We start from the raw sequence: 22568 nt of genomic DNA, 5'->3' as shown, positions 1-22568 counted from the left end.
TGAAGCATTGTAGACAATTTTATTGTCATATGTCAAACACATCAGTCCCATCAACATTGATGCTAAAAAAAAAAAACTTCTTTAAACCTGCATCATGTTACCCTTTCACATGAAGCCGTCACTTACATTTATTTGTCGTTTCTACACCAAATTGTCAATCTGCATCCCTGATTCATCAAACAAGGTTAATTTATCCTTCGTAATCAAACCAATCTAGAATCCATCAAATTCTGAACAAGAGTGATGTCATCAGCGGACGTTAGGTAATGCAGGTCTAAATGTTTTGATGAACCTTTCAAGGAAAAAACACGAAAGCGACACATAAATATGAAGCAGGAAATTGATCAGAAATAAAATTAATATACCAAATAAATACAAATGATTTAAGTTAATACACATTTATAAAAAAAAAATCATTCCCTTTGGCAAAACATTTCCATTGTCACTGCAGCACATAATCAAACATTCATCGTCGGTCAAAGTATGTATATACTTTGATTTTAAAAGTTGGAGTGTGAAATAGGCACTCTTGACAGTTGTTTTATGCGCCACGTTGTGGTTGGAAGGTCTGTGTTGTCAGTACCAAGAAACCCTCTCCCAATTGTCTTTCCTTCATTCGCTCAGTTTCCACCATAAATACATTTAAAATCAAAGGTGGCCCTTGGATGATTTATAGAGCGCTTCGCTTCCATCCAGGTCCATCTTCAGAGTTCCCACTGGGGACTGGCCCAACCTCTACAGCAGGATACATCATACGTGCTGAAAGTACGAGTTCCTGACCCCTCGATGTTCAGTGACAGTGGGCCACAGGTCAGTGGTTGGCTGGGAGGCAGGTCAACTGAACTCCCAGCGCTGGTGGACGTTGGCCTCGTCACACTTCTCCATCTTAAGCTCACTGGCTTTGAGCTCTAAACACTGACCACTACTTGGGTTCCTCAGGACGCTTCCCTGCGGGATAGAGGAAAAATAACAAATGTTAATCCCACTCTGGTTAGGGTTTGGGAGAAATAGTATCACAGATCGGACTTAATAGTTATCATCTAAAATCGGATAATGACGAGCTCAACTCTTGGAGAGCAAATGCGGCATTTCACTTTCTTTAGGTTCCTTTTTGTTTTCAACTGAATCAAGTTGCTTGAGACCTTAGATATTAAGGGTGTAATTGGCTACGAGTGAACAGAAAGTCAGCCATTACTAGAGAACTTTGCCCGTTAGGACGAGCTGTCCATCCCGTCCTGGGTGTTCGCAGGACATTTTTCTGAAGGTTTCAAATCAATACCTTGGATCAATGGATAAATTAGACAAAAATTCTCTTCTGAATCCCTCATCCTCTCATGCAAATGGGTCAACCTTCAATAAAATACAACCATAATCAAACAGGACACAAGGCACAAGCCCCTTTTAAGTTTTCTGTTTCCAAGGCAAGGTACTCTGTCATCTCCCCCAGAAGGTCTGCCATAGCATCGCTCGCCTTCTGGATCCAAAAATAGGGGGGGATACAACCTGGTAGGTCCACATCACTCCAGTGTGTCCTCACCTCTATAAACTCCCACTCCTGATGAGGAGAGATACTGGTGCCTTTTCCTTTGCGCTGGCAGACTTCCAGAGTGATGGCCTTACCCGCGGGCGCGGCGTGGAGACACAACTGTTCTCCAATGTTGTGCCGCAGCTCGTTAGAAGACGTATACTCAAAGTACTACAAAGGAACAAACACATGATCAGGACCAGCACCTCAGGCCGTCAGCTGGTGTTACTGAACACCTCTGCCTGACAGACAAAGAGTTGTGAAGCAAATATGAATCACTGGTGTGGGTTAAGTCTGCCAATACCACAGATCTGAATGAGCTCAGAGCCCCACCTCTTTTACAGACAGACTTTTTGGACTTAGGTGACACACGATTATTAATACAATACCTGGTTGCCGCCCATGTTGTGACAGGTATACATAATGACTGGTTTTCCACCCTTGTTGCTTTCCCCTGCATCCAGGCATGAAAGGGATCCAGCATTTCGTATCTATCAAAAATTCAAAAAAAATAATAATCTGTTTACATCACCAGCATCCCAAGGGAGACCTGAACAATGTGTCGAAAAGACCATGACTTACCGCTCCAAATTTTTTCGGGTGTAGGTCTGGCAAAAAAATCTCTGGGTAGATGTTTTCCAAAAGCCATGTGAAGTTTTTACATTGAAGCCTCTCTCTCAGTTTCAATCGATCAGAGATGTCTCCATAATTGTTCTGTAAAATAGACATTTAAAAATGCTAGGACTGATAGACTTGTGACAAACCATATAGGACAGTGGAGGATATTAGCTGTAAACCCTGTAACTTTGTAATCCCAAAACAACAAAATCATCCCTGAACAACTAGTTCAATGGGATAATCAAGATGACCAGTTAAGATCACAATACTTTTCAATTTTTTTTTTTAGATAATCACTAACGTTTCTGGCCATCTTTGCAGCATTCCCGTTGCGGCGGTAGAAGATTTCCTTGTAGCCGTCCATCCAGACCTCTGCCAGGCGCACCTGGTTGCGGGTGATGACCTCTGTGCCCTTGGGGAAGGTGTGGGGGCTCTTGGAGCGGAAGACATGACCCACAACTGAGCAAGGAATGATCTCAAGCTGGCCTCCACACTGCCATACCTGGGGAAAACGGTTTGGGACCGATTAAAATAACAATGCATAAAAACAATGGCGGTCGAACATGCTGGTTGGTGTGTAATATGAATGACATTAGCCGTTGGTTATTTATTAAGGTAAAACGAGAAGTTTAGGGTGTTGGAAATAAGAATGATAATTGATCAAGCCGTGGTTGTGGTATTAAGATGGATTATGCAAAATAAACCAACCCTAAAAGACATTTCCACGTTCTCTCCACCCCAGATCTCCATCTTGTCATCGTACGTTCCAATGTGTTCAAAATACTCCTGAGAAATGGAGAATAGACCTCCAGCAAAAGCAGGCGTCCTGAGAAAGAGAACATTGGATGAATATGAAAAGCAGTACCCTGACTGGAAATTTAATCATGATTACATTAATGTAAATAGGGAAACAAACTAGCCAGCTTTGAGTGTCGTTTTCTGTTCCTCTTTCAGTGTAAAAGCCAAGTGTATAACTTTCATTGTTCCGGCTAAAGCCGTTTCAAAACAACTGGTGTTCATCCGAAGCCACCTTGCAATGTTTACTGACTTATTCCGTAGCAGCGCTGTTGTCATCTGATTAGCTCGCTTCTGGCCCGCCTACATCAAATACGCCCATGTGATTGGTTGTTAATGTTTGGATCCAGGGGAATCAAGAGTAGCAAATTCAAAAATTGTGTTCTCACGAGAAATCTGGATTCCCAGGGTAGAAACCAATCCCAATTACAAAGCAACGCGTGTAGCCTTCTCATCGTAAAATGGGGAACCGCACCCTTGACGGACACTTACTTAATAGGATAGGTTTCGTCCGGACGTTTCTTCTTGGCGTCTTCTGGGATGTTCTCCCAGCCGAAGGAGAGGCTCCAGTCGAAGTTGCCTCGGTTGTAGGAGCGAGCGTTGGCCACAGGCTTATGGAAACTGAACGAGTTCATGTCGATGGACGTTATCTCTGGACTGACCACCGCTGTGGGCTCCTCCACGATGCGGGCCAGCAGGGGCTCCAGCCAGCCGTGGAAACACTCACCTATGGAGATGGGCAGAAGGTTAGATCTCCCTCAGGGTCACACATGGCAGCACCATCAACCGCTTGGAGAGAACAAGGACGGAGTAGACAAATTATAAAAGCAACAAACATCCAATTTGGCCAAGGGTTGTTTTTGTTCCCCTTTTATTTAGAAACGTATAATATAACTTCCTCTGGCCTCTAATCTTTTATATATAAATGTTGAGCACAACAGACGTGACATAGATCCCAGAAAACAGCAGTAGAAAGGCTCAATAAACACACAGGTAACAAGAAAATAACAGAGTGCATGCATGACCATGACTCCTAGCCTGAAGGAAATGGTTGGACGCAGCGCTGTTTACACAGGAAGGGAAAACCATGCCGGGAGGGAACTTCAAAACAAACCCGATTTATAACTCTTTCGAGTCCCCATTCCACGAATACGGCAATGACAACATGAACATGACAAGCAAGCCATATGTCCTTGTGTCTGCATTGATTTATACTGGGGGATTTCCTTACAGTGTGCGTCTAGGAAGGTCAGCACTTCACCCTTGGCCTCGCTGGCACCTAGAAGCCTGGCGGTGATCAGGCCTTTCCTCTCGCGCTGCCTCAACACACGGACTATCTTCAGCTGACGCACGTATTCGTCCAGCTGGCTCTTCAGGTGCTCTAGGAGAGACGGCATAGTTAGTATCCTGTAGAACCACTATCGCAGAAACCCATCAGAAACCAGGTACGAGAATCCTGCACAGCCTCTTCATTAGGTACAATGGGAGGGGATGAATGGCAGTGTTTAACAACAAACCCCTTTACTTGTGCACGGCCACCAGGGGCACAGGGATCTACAGAATCAGTCTGCTCTCTAAAAAAGGTCTGTAGATATATTTATTTTACATTTTACTACAGTTTACTACCATATCTATAAAGTTTCATTTTATGCATCTATACATCAAGCTTCAGTCCGAGGAGGAGACAATTTCTCATTAAGATGGCGTCAAAGGCAATGGTTAACACACACACACACACACACACACACACACCTGCAGTGCTGGCGTCGTCCACCATGATGATCTCGGTGAGCAGGCTTGCGGGGGAGGTGTGCAGGACGCTGTACACGGTTCTGAGGAGGGTGGACCAGGCCTCGTTGTGGAACACTATGATCACACTGGTGGTTGGTAACGCTGGGCACCGACGGAACTTACGCTCCACGCACCTGGACAACAATTATTTGGATACGTTTGATGAAAGTATTGTGGCTTTCATTATAAACATTGTGGAATGTTTTACAAGCAATTAGAACATAAGATGAAAGAATCGTTTACTCTTAAAGTACAGTGTACTCGAATTCTTTCAATGCGTCATTGAGGAAGTGACCAAGTACCACAGGAGCAGTGAAAGGGAAAATGAACTGTTTGCACAGTTTCACTTTTAGACAAATATAGCTCAACCCTACGCATACAGTACTACAGATACAGGAAACCCACCTGGCCAATTCACACCTCTGACAGAGGAAACGGTTAAACAGCGAGAGAGAAATAATGTCACCGAGGTAATTATTAAATAAAAAAATATATTTATTAACTCAGTGACAATATATTCTTGGGAAGATAGAAACTCTGTTAAACGAGATAAGGTTGACATTAGACTATAGAATTTGGGCTTGTACATCACAACGTCACAATGCAATGACCGCTTGGCATGTTCTTATGCTTGTAGTTATTTAAGTCATGGTTTAGAAATTAAATCATGAAATGATTGCCTTTGTATTGAGACAGTGCCGTGACCTGGCCAAACATTTATTCTAATTGAGGCTTAAATACTGTCACAAAGATGAAGTATATGCATTGGATCAATAAATTATATTTGGATATGCTCAAACATTAACTACGCAGTGGATGTGGACTAGTGTGCGTGTGAAGGGGGCGGGACAATGGTACAACAGAGCTAGTCAGCCACCGGGAAGCTCAGCAATACAACACAAAACATGGAGCGTACTCTGAGGGCCTGGTGTCGTCTCCGAGGCTACGGCTGAGTGAGATGCGGTCACTGGCAAACTGGTTGAAACAGTGGCGTGTCTGGCCCTCCGCCTTCTCCCTCTCCTCCTCTTTACTCATGGTGTCCTTCACGAAGGCCTTGCCGTCAGCCCCGAATCCCTTGGGGTCCTGCGGGGGTCTCTCCAGGACAGGCCGGAGATCAGCCTGGCTGTAGAACCCCGACGGGCAGCGGACGTTCTGGGTGGGCTGGGGCTCCACGCTGGGTCGCAACGGAGCCCTGATCTGGAAGCCCAGGTTGTTGACCGCCTCCTGCACCATGCCCAGGACTTGGTCCCTCTTATCCACCAGGTCGCGGAGCCAGCGGTCCTGGGTGGGAGCCGAGCTCACGTCCCACTGGAGAACCACCAGCACCACCATGAACAGCGCTCCCCCCAGCAGGGCCAACTTAATGGGGGACACACGCCGTCGAAAAAACAGACGCATGCTGCAGAATGGGCCGATGCACTGAAGACTGTTGAGACAAGGCAGAAAGCATGTTCAGTAGAGTATACACTCGTTTCATTTTCTTACATTTGACTTTGAAGAGGCAACCCTCAGCCGTTTATCTGCTGAGAATGACAGACTCTGCAAAGTGTTTAAATACCTCAAACCGGTCTGACACGGCGGCTAGTTCGCCCTTACCAAACACGTCTATCTGACTTCCACGCCTTCCCCCTCTAGAATGCAGTCCCACAGGAAAAGGTTGTGGGGAGAAACACACCTCTATACACCTGCTGCCACTGCCCTGCGCGAGCTACGTGTCAGCAGGTGGCCAATGCAATGAAGGCTCAACGTACAACTCCCATGGCTGATAATGAATGACACAAGGGTGCAGGCCTTTACAAGAACGTCCTTGAAACACGTATCCATGTGAAAGTAAGCATATGGTAGAAGAAGGAAAACAAAATAAAGTCCTCCAGCAAGTTAAACAAAGTGTGTCATTACTTACTTATATTACAGGGCTTAAATCAAAATGTGGCCTACAATGAGCAAATGTGTTAATGAGAACATTTTGATTCAACAGCCGAAACCTGTTTGTTGAGCTCTTGGAAAGAGTTGACAATAAAGTTGGTAAGATAATAGCCTATAGGCCTACCAGAGGTAACAGGAGATTAGCAATGTAAAAGTTTGAATGTTTGCTTAAAAAATCCCCCTCAAAATATTAATGTCAATAGAAGAGACAGATTTTTCACCCCTACACCATAGCATCCAACCTAAGCCAACGTCAGTAGTATTCCCCTTCAAAGCCCTGTTACTGAAGTAACCAATTTTCTTGGAAGGTTGATGTTAACGTAACAGGATATGCTTGCTATGCGAACATCCGCATGAACTCAAATAATCACTGTTTAGAGACTCTTATTGGCACATAATTAATTTACTCTGGTCTCCAGCCAGCCTCCTTCATAATTGATCCAAGAAACAATAGACTTGTGATTCAAACGAGACAACTGTTGAGTAGGCTACGACTCAATGAACAACACATAATCATTAATGGACTTTTAGGGAACCAGCCCTACTTGTCACTACAGTAATAACCGATTGAACAGGTTGTATGGCAAAAGTGATTTATGTTATAGAGTTTAAGATTCTTAAAGTCAAGTTTTTCAGACAGGAGTTTATCGCTATTCTGTCCAAAGGTGAGGAAATGCGATACTGTGCCTGCACTGAATGTATACAAACGGGCACACAAGACACATTCAAGTTTAGTGACAACCGTTTAAAATTGAAACAGGAAAAGACTGTAAGCGACAATATGATCAAAACAGCGGGATCAACCCTGAAGAAGCAACCAGAAACAACATTAAAAAACGAATCCGAATTTCACAAGCATCACTTTCTAAAATCCTTTCCTTTCCTAGAAAAACGTAACTCTCCATCCTGAAACGTGGATCAATAATGTTGACAAAAATAAGTCCACATCTAGCCTGAGCCTCCCATCTACAACGAGGAAGACAACCGACACGCGAAGCAGCAGCTACAAGTTTCGTATTTCCCAGAGACGTTCCTTACCTCGACCGGACTCGACTTATTTCTTCGACTAATTAGTCTTTGATCACCGCTCAGAAGAGACGGGGGATCCAACGCTGTCTTCTAGGTGTGGAAGTCATGGGAGAGGATGGAGAAGAGACGACAAGCGATACCGTGACGCCGTGGCCTCGCGTCTTGCCTCTCAGTGTAACAGGTGCCACGAGTTGGGGTGATTTACAGAGTCCCCTGGTGGCGGGCCCCTACCGTCGTCCCGCACGACCGAGCGGGGCGCAGACCCGCTGACAATACTTTTTTGGAAAGTGTTTCTACTCTCTCTCAATCAAATGGTGTTTCATAGACAGCCCTCACTAGTCAACTGTCATACAACTAATTCGGCTAAGTTTAATTAATGCTCACCACTGAGTGGTGTAAGTTAACATTCCTATTACCGCCGATTAAATTAATTATTAATTCTGAGGCAATTAGCTACATACTATCTCCAGTGTCGTGGGGAAACCTTAGACTGATACATTCAGAAGTGGAGAGGGTCCGACAAAGGAGGGTAAGTTTCACTGTTTTGGCCAGTTAAAAAATGTGAATTACCCTCAACCTGTAAATAATCTAGTTATATAAACATATATAACTAATAGCATAATAAGTATTCATTATCCTAACATAAATAATTTGATAGTCTGAGACTAGAACACACAAAATAAGAAAAATTGAGCCATAGGCTCTCTTCAGTATCTATTTTGCTAAATGTTCATTATTGTTAAATATACCTTATTATTAGAAATCCATGAATGACAAATAACATCATAAAAACAGAAACATCCAGATTAACGCAAATCAGCAATTTATTGATTTCTTATTCAAGGGAAATCTGTGGAATCAATTATTCATATATCATTCTATTTGAAGGGTCTCTTTTAATGTAAAAGGAACAAAGTACTGTTCACCTTAATTAATCTGGAATACAGACAAATATGACGTTTTTTTCTGTGATGAAGAAAGAAGACTGGCACACTTCATTGATGATGGTCCCTATGGTTACTTTTTAAACATGGCTTCAGTGTTATTCGTTTTGACTATCTTTTCAACCTGCTGGCAAACAGGAAGTCATTTACATCATTACATCTCTCACTTTACATTTCAGTGACACAACCTCTTTAGCTATATACCACACGCAACATAGTGAATGCTAATTCTCAGTAGTGTTACCATGGAGAAGAGATCCAAGATTTGAGTTATTGATTTCAAATGACCGACTTAGAGTACCATGTACCAGAAAATGTTGCTGAAAGAAATGCTGTATTGTGGATTCGTTTGTGAACAGAATACCTGTACCACAGAACAGCATTAATCTCAAGGCAATACCTGTGAACAGTAAGTTCCTACATACAGCGTATCCGTTCAAAACAGTCTATGTTTTACCTTTCAGGACAGCCAGCTTATGTTTGGACATTGAAACAATAATGAAAAACTCATCAATTGTTTCTAACGGAATGAAACTAGAATCACAGCCCAATAGACATGTCAGAAAATCCCCATTTTCTTCTCTAACATGTTCTAGGAATGGAGACACGACTACAAAGTATAATATCAAATATGCTTTGTAGCGACCAGTTTGGCGAGAAAGCATTTGTCTTACAGTTTTGTAAAAAACTCACAGTGAAAAGTTTTGCCTTCGAAGATCAAAAAAGGCATTCTGTTATATATTCTTTCTCACACACACACACACACACACACACACACACACACACACACACACACACACACACACACACACACACACACACACACACATTGTAACAGGTAAAACAATCTCTTTTGTACCACAAGTGCTTATAGAGCCATTTCGCCTTTATCTCCAAAAATATTTGGGGTTGTACCAAAAATACATTGTCAGGTGGGAGCAATTAATGAATCAGTCATACTTCTCTGCAAAACACACATCTATAATCTTGCTTATTAACATTTGAAAGAGAGGACGGATTCTGGTAAAAAAAAAGAAACAAAACACCCCAAAGGAAATCCAAGCTGTCATGTGTGTGGGAACGCTACACTGCGCGAGTTAGAAAGAGTTCTCCCCCATCGACGACAGCAGTGGTACCTTGGCTTCTGTAGTAGAGAGCGGACAAACTCAACAATAAATAACTGAAGATTACTATACTCGAGTAAAATGCAAGACATTTCCGACTGCATCCCACACGCATTTATAAACATGTCGTGTTTGTGTATCTCTCAAACATTTGTTCTTTGGTCATTTTATTTTCCTTCACGTATTCTTTGCATATTTTCTTCATGAAGCGATGGTCTTGTTATAACAAGGTAGTCATTAAAAAAAAAAAAAAGAATCCCTCCCGATTTAAATAAATAACTCTGGGTGAAGTGTAGACAAACACAGGCAAAAAAACATGTGCCCCTTCACGATTCCTCAAGCAGCTTGGGAGGGGTGGGGAATCAACCTTCAAATAAAAACCCGGCTTCCTATGTGTGTGCATAGGCGCAGCGCCAGGGCAAAAAGAGAAGGCCGGCCGGTGTCCTTCTTGGCCGTCGTCTCTCTCCCCGCCACGTGCTTCCCAGCATGCTTTAGTGCTCCGCACTATGGCCTTGTCTTCCTCCCCCACCCTCCTCCTCCTGGACCCTGCGGGTCTCCCTGGTGTCTCGTCAGTGCAGGGGGAAGTGACGTTGTGGTACGGCCGCTCGCTAACTGCTCTGGGGCCCGCTGGTGAGGAAGTAGGTGGTCATCTCCCCCTTGCCCTTCACCTTGACCACGCCGCGGTAGTCCAGTTGGTAGCCCCGGTTCACCAGCACGTGCTGCAGGTCCGCCGTCACCTAGGAGATCACATGGACAAAGGGCAGTAAGACCTGACGGCCTCCTGACGAAATGATGGCAGTTCTGTGGAAGGCTGAAGGCTAAGGGCTAATGTTAACAACGTCGATATGTTAAACAATGAATAAATCGAATGCATCTAATTGAATGTGCTGAAATAGGAATCGATGAGGATGTTTCATTTGGGAAGTGGTTGACATGCCGTCCACTCCATCATGAATCATATCTTTGTTATTATATTACGATATTATACATATCTGTTACAGAGCAGCCTTCGTTGGGCTAGAGTCCCCATTTTGGTCAAGGATAGATCACTAGTTAACTGTCCTACTAGTACTAGCATCGTTTGTAAGGTCAGTATGATACATTCCTGTGGTTGCTCATGCATGATACCTGGATGTAGTCGGGCAGTCCCGTGCTGTCCATGCGACTTGCCACGTTGACCGTGTTGCCCCAGATGTCATACTGGGGTTTCCGCGCCCCAATAACTCCTGCCACAACCGGACCCATGTTGAGCCCTGGGAATACCCAAAACACAGGTTCTGATCAATCTCATCCACTTTCCTTTAAGCAAATAGGACCGTTATTTACATTAGGCTAGAAACCAAATATATATCAAAAGATTGACGTCAAACTAACATGCATTTCATGAGGGAGCCTACTCGGAGCAGGTCGAGGTAAGACACTTGGGCCCAACGATGCCTGGAGGTAGGTTGCAGGTCTGGACATTGGGGAACTAGCCCAGTAACTTTTCAGTTATGTGTGCAACACCCTAGTCCCCAGTCCTGCTGCTACACTCCCTTCCCCCCCCTTGAAATGCATCGATAATGAGGATGTAGAAAAAAATGCCCTCCCCAGGATCAGCGTGCTGGTGTCTTATCTACCCTCACTGACCTATCTTCATCTGGAAGTTGTTGAAGGAGTGCTCGTTGATGTACTTCATCTGCTCCCTCAGCCGCATGGAGTAGTCGGCCAGGGCCAGGATGTGGGAGCGGCCCTCCCTGTCGTAGGTGGAGGCGTTGAGGCCCGAGGCGGCCATGTAGGTGGAGCCGATGGTCTTGATCTTCTCCAGCTGACGGAACCGGTCCTCGCTGATGATCTGGGTTGAGAGAGAGAGAGAAGGAGTTAAAGGCGAGATATTATAGCACCAGGTGTGAGGAGTGCGGTCAGCCATTTTGAAAATCGGTCTTTTCCCGACATCACAAGTGGGCGTGCCCACCAAGATGTATGACGGATAGAGCAACGTTTGCCAGAGTCTACTGGGTAGGCTGGTAGGCTGATCTATCCAGCACACATCCAGGTAGACACGCCCACTTGTGATGTCAGAAGAGGCAGATTTTCAACTGATTTTTCAGCAACCTTTTAACAGTTGTAGAGTGTTCCAATATCGAAAAACCTTCCATAAATATTATGCAATTATCTATAAACAGGATATTAAAGAAAGACATAAAATAGAGAAGAATCCCCGCTAAAGATCCCAAAAAGACCCACCCATGGCAAACACAAACACACCCACACACACACCTCATCGAAGTCAGCGATGATCTCGTTGAGCAGGCGGAGGCACTCCACCCCCTCGTTGTTGGCCTCCAGCTCCACGTAGAACTCGGAGAAGTTGCAGATGGAGGCGAACATGACGGCCACGCACTCGCACGACTGGTAGTACAGCTCGTCGTTGCGCCGCTCGCGCTGCAGGAAGTGGGCGGCCACGTCCTTGGGAAGGATGTTGTGGAGCAGCCGGCGGTTGTAGGCCTGGAGCTCCTCCATCTCCTCCTTCTCCTCTGTGGCCTGGGGCAGTGGGAGGTGGGGGTGGGGGGGGGGGGGAGGAGATTAGAGCAAGCCGGATGGAATGACATTGACTAACTCAGGGTTTTCATGTACCGCGTCTATGCATGGTTGGACCGAAGACTTCACCGGCTTAAATTCACTACTAATTGAATCCAATCCAAATCGATTGGTTGACTCCTGCAATGGGCTCCTACCTAAACACTTAGAGGACATTTGTACCCAAAGCATTCTCAAGTGAGGCAGATGAAAATGAAAGCATACAAGCGGTATTTTATTAATTGATTCTTTGCATAGTAAAACATGCATTTAAACAAGTCTTGGTTAGAGTGCGGGGTAGCAACAGGAATCAGAACACGTTGTGTGGCGGTTTTGAGTGCTAGTTTTGGGCGTTCCAGCTACCTCCAGCTTCCACAGGAAGTCGAGGCGTGCAGTCGACTCCACCTGCTGGGCGTGCAGGTAGAGGGCGAGGACAAACACCGTGAGGATGACGGGCGTCATGACCTTTAGGGACACTTTAGTGACGCTCTTCATGCTGAGGAAGAGGAGAGGAGAGGAATACGGATGACGTGTGTGGATAACCAGGTGTATCACATCGAGAGAAAACCATTAAATTAATTTATAAAAGGCGTTAAAACGATGCAAACAATCTTTTTTAAACAAGGCGAAAGGGACTTACCAAATCTCTGTGGTTTCATTTAAATAAGTACTCCTGTAAAAGCAACAGGTAATTAGTCTCTTTGTACACTGTGACTCATAACCACAATTGTCTTTGTAGTTAATATAAATGCAACTTACAAGTACTGGGAGTCATTCAAGGGATTTAATGATCTGAAGAACAGAAAAACATCATAAGACATGAATTCAAAGCGGTATCCAGGGCAATCCTGCATTCCTGTACTTGTAATGTCAACCGGTATTCTCTCAGCGTGAAATAAATAGTCTCAGGCCCCGGGTGCGCTGTGAGTGCGTGTGCCTCGGGTTGGCGCCTCATAACCAGTGAGGTCAGGGGACTTACAGCGTGTTGGCGGTGACCAGCAGGTCGGCGTTGTTGAACAGGGTCACCTGGGGCCACTCCACCAGCACGATGAAGACCAGCTGGATGAGCACCATGAGAGCCAGCTTGCCGATGCTGCTGATGTGCAGGAACACGGAGCAGGCCAGCAGGGTCAGCATCACGCTGTAGCTGAAGTACTGTAGCGGGGAGACGGGCCAAGGGAAGAGGGGTGGGGAATAGACGGCCACGAGGAAAGAGAAGGTATGTTAGACAAATAGAGGCGGCCACGCCTGATCACAAATGCAAACACAATTGCGGTGGAACAGCCTCACGGACGGCTGCCTTAGGACAGCATGTCAATGGGTACGCGAGGGAACAGTCACTGCTATTCAAGCTCGGATGCTCTGAGGGGAGCAATGGGTGGGTTAGGGCGGGGGGGGGGGGGGGGTGGCTGATGCTGACCTCTGGGAAATGGCAGGGCTTGGCCTGGCTGGGACACAGGGTCAACCCGTCCTCGGCTGCTCTGGTCAGGTTGTGGAGCAGGCAGAGGGTCACGGACGTGTTCCAGTCCGTTGCCACACAATCATACAGGCCCTCTGTGTTGCATGAGAACTAGTGGGAGGCAGAGGGGAGGGAGAACACACAAACACACAGACGCGGTCAACGGACGGTCACACAGTGTGGAAATGATTTACCGGAAGAGGGAGGGGAACATGTGGCGCGAATGCCACAGATCAACCATGTCACTTAGTGTCATACATCCTCTACTGAAGTCCACAACTAAAATCCCTGGAAAATGTCACAGCAGGACTCCCCAGTCTTCTGCTTGTCACAGCAAAATGGCGGAGAATGGCGCCGCGGCTGTTGTTCTTACCATGTTGACAAAGGCGGCGACGAAGAGCAGCAGGATGGTGATGACTCCCACCAGGGTGCTGTTCACTCGGGACTGGACAATCTTCTTGGTCAGTGTCTGCAAGGCAGCGGGGAACACCTAGGAAGGAGCAGATTGGACCCGTGGTGAGGGAGGATGACGCAGAACTGAAAGGTGAGGGGTGTGTAGATTGGAAAGAGGAGAAAACGCTTACTTTGATACAGGAGTAGATGGCACAGATGAAGAGGATGTTGGTGAGGAGGACGAAGATGCTGACGAACAGAGCGAGCATGAGCGCCGTGCTGCAAGTGACACATGAGAGAAGATTTCTTTATTGGTAAATGAGAGAAGATTTGTTTTTGAGGCAAGTGCAACTCTCTCTTGTTCACATTTTATTGCCCGACAAACAAACAGAACAGCTTCCCGACGTATCATTTCATAAAAGACAATAACAAAACACGTCTCCGACACGAACGGAAAGCGAGTGTGTGATTTCAGTACTCACTGAGGAAAGACGATGAGCTGAATGGCACAAATGAAGCAGAAGACGAGCAGCGAGCACGCCACGTACCCCCCGAAGCGGTCGTCCACCTTCTTGGAATACTAAAAACACAAGAACCCATACATTGACCCACACCCATTCACTGACAAATCAATGAACTGATCCTTTACCTCCCCCCACCGCCCTGTGGGCCCAAATACAAATGTTATGATGAAAAGCCCCTCCTTGCTATTATTGATCAACCCATACCAGGTCGTCTTTTAGATTTGTCCTCTGTCCAATGATCATTGACCTTTTTTTCCAGAATGGCGGTCTGGAAGGTGAGCAGGAACTTCTTGACATGGTCCTTCCTCAGCTGGTCGATGCTGCGGGCGTCGATGGCGCGGCCCAGGAACTCGTCCACCTCGTCCTCTGGGTTGAGCGCCTCCTGAGTGCACCGGCTGACGCAGAGCAGAAGAAGAGAAGGTCACCACGCCTGGGTCGAGGTAACTGTGTATCCACTCTGTGTGTGTGTGTGTGTGTGTGTGTGTGTGTGTGTGTGTGTGTGTGTGTGTGTGTGTGTGTGTGTGTGTGTGTGTGTGTGTGTGTGTGTGTGTGTGTGTGTGTGTGTGTGTGCTCTGAATGTCTGTGTTCCTTTGACAATTAGGGCTGTCCCTGCTGCTTAATCCTATTGGGCTAATTTCTCAAATTAACCGAGACAATTGGGATTTTAATATATTATGAATATATAAATGTTTGAAATAAGCTAAATGTCCATAGTGTCATATTTTGCAGAACTACATTGTGTGTGATATATTTTAATACAATGACTAATATCCTCAGGATCTGAAGTGTAAAAGAGACACTTGTGTTTTGGCTTAATAACTTGCAATAATCATTACACAGAGGGAAAAATATGGATGATAAGCTAGAAGTAATAAAATACATAATTAGGAAAACATCTGAATAACTACACAGAGAACAATTGGTACTAGTTTGGGTTTGAGACACTCACATACTCTACTTCTATTTCACAAGCGCACAACATCACCACATGGAAAGAGACAAGGTTAGAGGACTTACTGGTCTTTACTGGATGCCTCATCAATTCCCTGAAAAAAGACAGAGAGAGAGAGAGAAAATTAAACACAGAAATAGAAAGATGTTGGGAGCACGAAATACAAGCAGGGATCCATTGTGTGTGAGTGAAAAATAAATTAAAAAACAAGGGGGAGAGATTATGGCAGACGCCAGAGAAGACATCTGCACAGCTTATCCCCCAGTTCCAGACTTATGTTTTAATTAATACTTGGAGGCTTCAAATTACACCCTCATCACCCTGGGGCACTGGCCTTCTCTGATGGGAAGGGGGGGGTTACAACATCAGACGCAATGGGGTAAACCGAGTAATGAAGACACAAAAGCATAAATCGCAAGATTAAAGAAAATGGAGAGAGGGGGAGATGAGGACGATATTAAAGAGAACGGCAGAGGACAACGGCAGGGTGGACAGGATGACGAAGGAGGGAGCAAGAGAGATTTAGGAAGTGACAAACCAGGCGTGTGTGTGTGTGTGTGTGTGTGTGTGTGTGTGTGTGTGTGTGTGTGTGTGTGTGTGTGTGTGTGTGTGTGTGTGTGTGTGTGTGTGTGTGTGGATGGAGGGGGGTTCACAGAGGACAAGATAGATCAAACTGCTTCATCAGATGAGCTTATGCGATTGCAGCCCCTGGGATTCTGCCCCTAATCAAAGACCCGACCCTGTTCATTAACAGATCAATAATACGGCTATGAATCTCTCGTGTGTTCTTTAGATGTGTCGATTGTGCACATTTTGAAAAAGAAAAGGGCACAGACGTTCTTTTAATACTTGTATTATGAGTTTGAATTGAATATAAATAAGACGATTTGGCTGTGAAGCGCGTTGTCTTGAATTACATTCCTTCTTATTTTCGTAACTGTTGACTAGTAGGCAAATGGCCCCACCCAAGTGGTTAGTGATCATATTCTTAATTTCTGACGCACTTAAAAAAGGAATGCGCAGCAAGAATTTTACTAATTAGAAAGGAAAATAATCAACAACACATGGACGGTTGTAGACCTCATCTATCCTCAGATCCTGTGATCAAGGTGTTGCGGGAGGTGGTAGTGGGCTTGTGTCTTGTGTCTTACCATCTGCCTGAAGACCTTGGACTCCTTGGTTCGCGAGAAGGATCGGTCGGGCACCCAGCGTGGCATCATCAAGGCGTCCCCCGAGTTGGCGCGGACCCGCTGCATCTTGGCCATCATTGCTTTCTCCTCTTTCTATTGGAGCACCCCGACAGCAGCCAGCCCAGATGTTAGAGCAGGTAGAGACACAGACTGAGTCAGAGACTGAACTTCATTAAGCGTTTGTGTCATTTGCATTGACGTGATTGTGGAACTTGAGTGTGTTTGCTTGATAATGTGCCCATGTTCATTGAATAGGGCATGATGAACACAAGCCTAAAGGTTCTTTGTTCAAACCCCAATGTACGTAGTCTACCTGTGAGCATCCTTGAGTGTCCTTGAGCCCAACCCCTCCCTGCTCATTATTGACATGTCAAATAATTGTTGAGCTGCTTGTGATCAAATATGCAAGTGTCCTAAATGAATAATTAGTAAGAGTCAACAGTAATAAGTGTGTGCACTAACTCGTTTCTGGCTGCATCCTAGCACCAGGAAGGTCTCGATGTTGTTTGTGTTCAGGTATGCGTTTCTTTCTCCTCCGAAGCCTGGCTCCACCTCATAGTCCCCGTTCAGATACTGCAGCGTGGCGTTAGTGATGTGGATACGCCTGTACACACACACACACCAAGGTCACTGAAGAGTCAAATTGATATAGCGGTGACTACGTTTCAGAAAAAGACTGAGTGACCTCCAGGCTACTGAATTCAATGCTAAGCTAAACGCTGTGCGGCACAATGGGAGTCGGTGGCAGGAGTGTGCCTTACCCTGCCTTCCCTCCGGCCTCCATCTGGTTGGCTAACGTCACGTCGTTGGACCACACGTCAAACTGCCACTTGCGTAACCCCAGCACCCCGCAGTGGACGCGCCCGCTGTGGATGCCCACCCGCATGTTGACGTTGACCCCCGTCACCTCTCTCACCAGCCTGCGGAAATACACACGACAATGACACGCACAAACGAATGGCCGCGCAGCGCAGAGGGTAGCGTGTGGTATGTAGCATGTAGCATGTAGCATGCAGCGCGCGGCATTGCAGCGTGGCGCTTTCGGCGGGACTTACGAGATGGCCTCGATCATGTCCACGCCCATCTCCACGCAGCAGTGGGCGTGGTCGGCCCGCGGCTCAGGCAGCCCCGAGACACAGTAGTAGCAGTCCCCAAGGATCTTAATGCGCAGGCAGTGGTTCTCCTGCACACACACACACACACGCACGCACGCACGCACGCACACACACACACACACACACACACACACACACACACACACACACACACACACACACACACACACACACACACACAAAGTGTGTCATGCGAAAAAAACAGATGTTAAGCACACAATGGAAAACGGGTGCAAGAGGGAATGCCGTAGTGATTTCTTGTTTTTTCTTGTTTTTTGCCCGTGGGACGTGTCAGGCCACAGTGCTCACCGAGGCGAGCTTGTCGAAGCGGGCAAACAGTTCGTTCAGGGTCATGACCAGCTCCTGGGCCGTGCACTGGGACGCCAGGCTGGTGAAGCCCTCAATGTCCGCAAACAGTATACTGGAAGACACACGACAGACACCATCAGACATGAGGGGTACCGATGGAGGCAGCCGAACACACAAAGTGTATCCGAGTAATCTGAGCATAATTGCCCACCCTCTTCCTACCCGCCACTTCGTGTTGTGTGTGAGTCTGGCTGGCCCGTGGCAGCTTGTTGGCGTTGAGTAGAGGTGTAGAAACGGCCATCATTTCAGTTCTGCTTGTCACTGTCTGGGCTGATCTAGGTCACCTCATTCCACCCATTCCAAATCAGTTCAATCCTATCCTGCTCTATTTCTATGATTGCCTTCTAAACCTCAGCTTCTCTTCTTTGATTTACTTCTCCATGGCTTTAGTTTAGTTTGATCCCCCCTCTCTCTGTCACTCCCGGGAGAAAGGTCAGGCACTCTGCATACCTTCCATGTCTGCCTTCTGATAGCGACCACCAAACCATACAGGGATAAACAACTGAGGCAGTGACCGCTGGCAGCATGCAGAGGGCGCTGTTGGCCCTGCAATGCTCAGCCTACACAGGCGAGTCCTTGGGTTGAGTCATTGTACCCAACGATGACACGGAAGAATCTCCTGGGAGAGAGAGCGCTAGCTTACATTTTTCAGCCATCTAGAGTCCCAATAGTTGCTTGTCTACATCTCCCTTAGCGGAACCAGAGTCGCACGCCCCCCTATTCCCCACAGCCAATACAAGTCCCCCTGTTAAATTGACCTCATTCAAGTCAGCCCAGCAACACCGTCGGCCAGACAGGGGGATTCAGAGCGGTACTAAACGATGGCTTCTCGGCGGGGGTGGGGGTGAGGTAGTGGGCTGAGACATGGGTGGAGATGAGGGCAAGGGCAAAGGGGGGCGGGGGATGGCGGGCCCAGCAAGGGTCTGCTACACAGAGTCTGTTACAGGAAGTGCATTGGCGTGTGGCGGATCAATAACACACCGTCACAGCCTGGCGGGAGCGGTAATGAACCCAGCTTTCATAAGCCATGTCACAGTCGCTGTGGATGGATTGACCCACATTCTGTCCTCCGTTCGTGGCCACTTGTGGATCATCGTGTGCGAGTGTTTGTGTGCCTGCGCGGCTCTCCCCGGCTGACCTGACGTTGTCGTGTTTCTGGATGTAGATCTTGTGGAACATCATATCTTTCTTCTTGACATTGATGTCTGCCTTCATCTCCATGGCAACGTGCCTCGGCAGCACCGACAGCAGTAAGCGCTCCTTGAGTAGGGTAAGAGAGAGAGAGGGAGAGAGAGAGAGAGAGACAGAGAGAGAGAGAGAGAGACAGAGAGAGAGAGAGAGAGAGGGAGAGAGAGAGAGAGACAGAGAGAGAGAAAGGGGAGGAGCAAATTAGAGATAGAGAGATTGACACAGAGAGACAGACAGGGATAGGAGGAGATAAATAGATAACAGAGAAAGCGAAGAAGAAAGAGCAAGACCGAGAAAAAGGAGAGAGAGAGAGAGGAGAGAGAGAGAGAGAGAGAGAGAGAGAGAGAGAGAGAGAGAGAGAGAGAGAGAGAGAGAGAGAGATTACAGAATTGGAGAAATGGAAGGAAGGGAGGAGGAGAGAGCGGTGGAGACATGAGGAGAGGCGAGGGAGGGAGGGATGGGAGCCGTTCATCTCAGCCCATTCACTTTCATGTGTTCCTGTGCTGCTAGCCAGCCCAGTGAGTCACAGAGGCCCGGTTGGCATCTGCGTGGGAACGTGTTATTCAAATAAAGAGGAGTAGAGAGGATCCACTCACCAGCATATTGTTGAACTTGGAAACTGAGACAAACAAATTACACTGGGGAACTGGGAGACGCCTTTTGTTGCTCATTTGTGTGTGGTGCGGTGTGGTGTGTGTGCGTGTGCGGGTTTGTGTTTGGGGGGGATTAGAATACTTTGCATAGTGTAAACTCCACATGTGGGATTTTCCAATGTATGTGTGTGTGTGTGTGTGTGTGTGTGTGTGTGTGTGTGTGTGTGTGTGTGTCTTGAGTAGTTTGCGTGCCTGCTTGGTCGCCCGTGTGCTTCTGTGTAGGTCTGTGTGCTTTGACATTGTGTGTGTGTGTGTGTTTGTATCTGTGCTTGGATAATGTGTGTGCGCATGCGTGTGCGCGTACCTGCTGCTGGTTCTCTCTCTGCAGGTGCTGCTTGGCCTGGATGTACCCTCGGGTCTCCTGGAAGGCCTGTCGCTGGGACACCTCCGCAGGGTAGTGGGTGCAGATCCCAATCATGTTTGTGCACAGGAAGATCAGGATGTTGGCACCAAGCTGTGCACACACACACACACACACACACACACACACACACACACACACACACACACACACACACACACACACACACACACACACACACACACACACACACACACAGGGAAAGAGAAGAGCATGAGAAATTGGCCTAAAGAATGGTCATTTAATCACCCCGTGCGCACCATCACGAACCCTGTGCGAACTGGGTGAGGTCAACAAATAAGGCTGATATCATTCCGTGTCCTATTATTCGGTGCAAGCGCAGGAATTCCTGAGGCGTCTATGGAGCCACCGGACGTGACTTGGTCAGGACTCGATCAGCCTGTGGTGGTTTCTGGAAGGCCACACATTCTTATCGTGTCTCACAGACCACAAACACATGCAGAAACACACACACACACACACACACACACACACACACACACACACACACACACACACACACACACACACACACACAGTCTGGTAAAACAGACAGACAGATGGACACACAACCACAAATACACACACAGCAGCACATGTAGGGATGGGAATTGATAAGAATTTAACGATTCCGATTCCGATTCTGCTTATCGATCCGATTCCTTATCGATTCTCTTATCGATTCTCATTGGGTGAGAAAATAAGTATAAATGTGTTTGTTTGTATTAAATCTCTTTAATATCTGATCAGAAGTGCTTCTAGTATTAGGAAATTGTACATTTTCAAATCAATTGGTCTAGACGAAAAAATATATGTTTGGCTTTTTAAGCCCAAATGCCATCATTATGTAATAATAATAATAATAATACATTTAATTTAGAGGCGCCTTTCAAGACACCCAAGGTCACCTTACAGAGCATATAGTCATCATTCAAAACTATGTAAAACAGACTAGGAATAAAAGGAAAACAGAGGTTAAACATGAAGAATAATAATAATTAATAACACTCAAAGACGCCTAAAGTGAAGGGGGGACCTCACTAACCACCACCAATATGTAGCACCCACTTGGGTGATGCACGGCAGCCAATCGGTGCCAGAACGCTCACTACACACCAGCTTGAGGTGGAGAGTTAGGGATGAGGTGGAGAGTGAGGGAAAAGAACATATTTAAACACTATCGACCATATTTAAACACTGTCGATCACATTTAAACAATATCGACCATATTTAAACACTATGGACCACATGTAAACCCTATCGACCACATGTAAACACTATCGCCCACATTTAAACACTGGGTTTGTGTTGTATGTGCCATACAACTAAAAACACAGACTGAAAACAGCCAAGTAAGAGCTTGTGCCTTTTGGAATGCTAACAGTGCTCATTTGCATTCAACTTGTAACAAAATTCAACTGACATAAACAAAATGAAGCATTGATTAGACAGAGATTTATTAGATGGGCCTACCTAATAAACCGTTGGAACACACACGACCGGAAACCATAGCAACGCCGGTAAACAAACCCCGAGAAGCCCAATCCCTATGAGAGCTCCCCACGCTACGCCATCCGGAGGCGACAGAGCTGTGGGCCGTGATATTATATATACAATTATAATATATTATATACCATTATATATACAGCTCCGGGAGTCGCAAACTGCAACAATCACTTTCTCCTTTGTTTGACGGCTGATTGGCTGTTACGTTACACATATCACTCAGTTATCACGCTGTTGAACGCTGATTGGCTGTCATCACGACAAAAACTTGTCGCCAGTTTTCTCCCGCGAAAAATTCGCCCTTATACGCGTCTCTACGTTCACTTTGTATGGGATCTTGTCGCCCCGTCGCGTTTGGTGTGAACGCACAATGCGATTCTTCCTCGGCGGCGCCATGTTTGCTGCGTTCTGAACCAAATCAAAGCAGCGTGTGTGTGACGTCGCGACGCATTTGCCGCGACCGGAACCGATAAGCGGAATCGTTAAGCAGGCTTGCTAATGATTCCAAGGAATCGGTTGACTCGGAACCGGTTCTGAACAAGAACCG

The 22568-nt window shown here is 46.4% G+C and overlaps 2 protein-coding genes across 4 annotated transcripts in view; both read right to left on the bottom strand.

Annotated features, from left to right (window-relative positions):
• On the bottom strand, nt 1-7953 carry galnt6 (UDP-N-acetyl-alpha-D-galactosamine:polypeptide N-acetylgalactosaminyltransferase 6 (GalNAc-T6)). Of its 2 annotated transcripts, none has more exons than XM_060057137.1 (11): nt 7694-7953; nt 5646-6155; nt 4691-4863; nt 4170-4319; nt 3431-3665; nt 2852-2969; nt 2445-2645; nt 2108-2239; nt 1915-2016; nt 1538-1696; nt 1-948 (listed from the first exon to the last, which is right to left on the bottom strand). In XM_060057137.1, exons 2-11 carry the CDS (start codon nt 6125-6127, stop codon nt 835-837), a joined length of 1866 nt encoding a protein of 621 aa, XP_059913120.1. In that variant the 5' UTR covers nt 6128-6155; nt 7694-7953; the 3' UTR covers nt 1-834. The 2 variants fall into 2 exon arrangements, with proteins under 2 accessions (XP_059913120.1, XP_059913130.1); XM_060057147.1 differs by lacking the exon at nt 7694-7953 and adding an exon at nt 6326-7627.
• A 537-nt stretch (nt 7954-8490) lies between these two features.
• LOC132461626 (adenylate cyclase type 6-like) overlaps nt 8491-22568 on the bottom strand; it is a 32405-nt gene continuing 18327 nt past the window's right edge. For both annotated transcript variants that reach the window (XM_060056867.1, XM_060056859.1), the window contains exons 4-24: nt 20459-20608; nt 19452-19573; nt 18254-18365; nt 17885-18012; nt 17591-17749; nt 17292-17433; nt 16791-16922; nt 15705-15733; nt 14935-15082; nt 14646-14743; nt 14355-14442; nt 14144-14260; nt 13732-13881; nt 13291-13466; nt 13071-13103; nt 12952-12984; nt 12675-12807; nt 12012-12275; nt 11382-11586; nt 10881-11005; nt 8491-10489 (exon numbers count right to left, since the gene is read on the bottom strand). In XM_060056867.1, the coding sequence (XP_059912850.1) occupies nt 10361-10489; nt 10881-11005; nt 11382-11586; nt 12012-12275; nt 12675-12807; nt 12952-12984; nt 13071-13103; nt 13291-13466; nt 13732-13881; nt 14144-14260; nt 14355-14442; nt 14646-14743; nt 14935-15082; nt 15705-15733; nt 16791-16922; nt 17292-17433; nt 17591-17749; nt 17885-18012; nt 18254-18365; nt 19452-19573; nt 20459-20608 (2673 nt within the window). In that variant the 3' untranslated portion in view covers nt 8491-10360. The remainder of the gene's footprint in view (nt 10490-10880; nt 11006-11381; nt 11587-12011; nt 12276-12674; nt 12808-12951; nt 12985-13070; nt 13104-13290; nt 13467-13731; nt 13882-14143; nt 14261-14354; nt 14443-14645; nt 14744-14934; nt 15083-15704; nt 15734-16790; nt 16923-17291; nt 17434-17590; nt 17750-17884; nt 18013-18253; nt 18366-19451; nt 19574-20458; nt 20609-22568) is intronic.

Source organism: Gadus macrocephalus, chromosome 1 (genome assembly GCF_031168955.1).
Source record: "Gadus macrocephalus chromosome 1, ASM3116895v1".
NCBI lineage: Eukaryota > Metazoa > Chordata > Actinopteri > Gadiformes > Gadidae > Gadus > Gadus macrocephalus.
The sequence above is the reverse complement of the archived record's forward strand: the minus strand, read 5'-3'. Positions and strand labels throughout refer to the sequence as shown.

What these genes read in the sequence shown, in the direction of transcription:
- galnt6 (XM_060057137.1), bottom strand. Translation starts at nt 6,127, where the DNA reads ATGCGTCTGTTTTTTCGACGGCGTGTGTCCCCCATTAAGTTGGCCCTG. An exon ending in GGACGACGCCAGCACTGCAG is followed by an intron (nt 4,320 to 4,690) that starts GTGTGTGTGTGT and finishes CGTCTCTCCTAG; the next exon opens with AGCACCTGAAGAGCCAGCTG. An exon ending in AGGAGTGGGAGTTTATAGAG is followed by an intron (nt 949 to 1,537) that starts GTGAGGACACAC and finishes TCTATCCCGCAG; the next exon opens with GGAAGCGTCCTGAGGAACCC.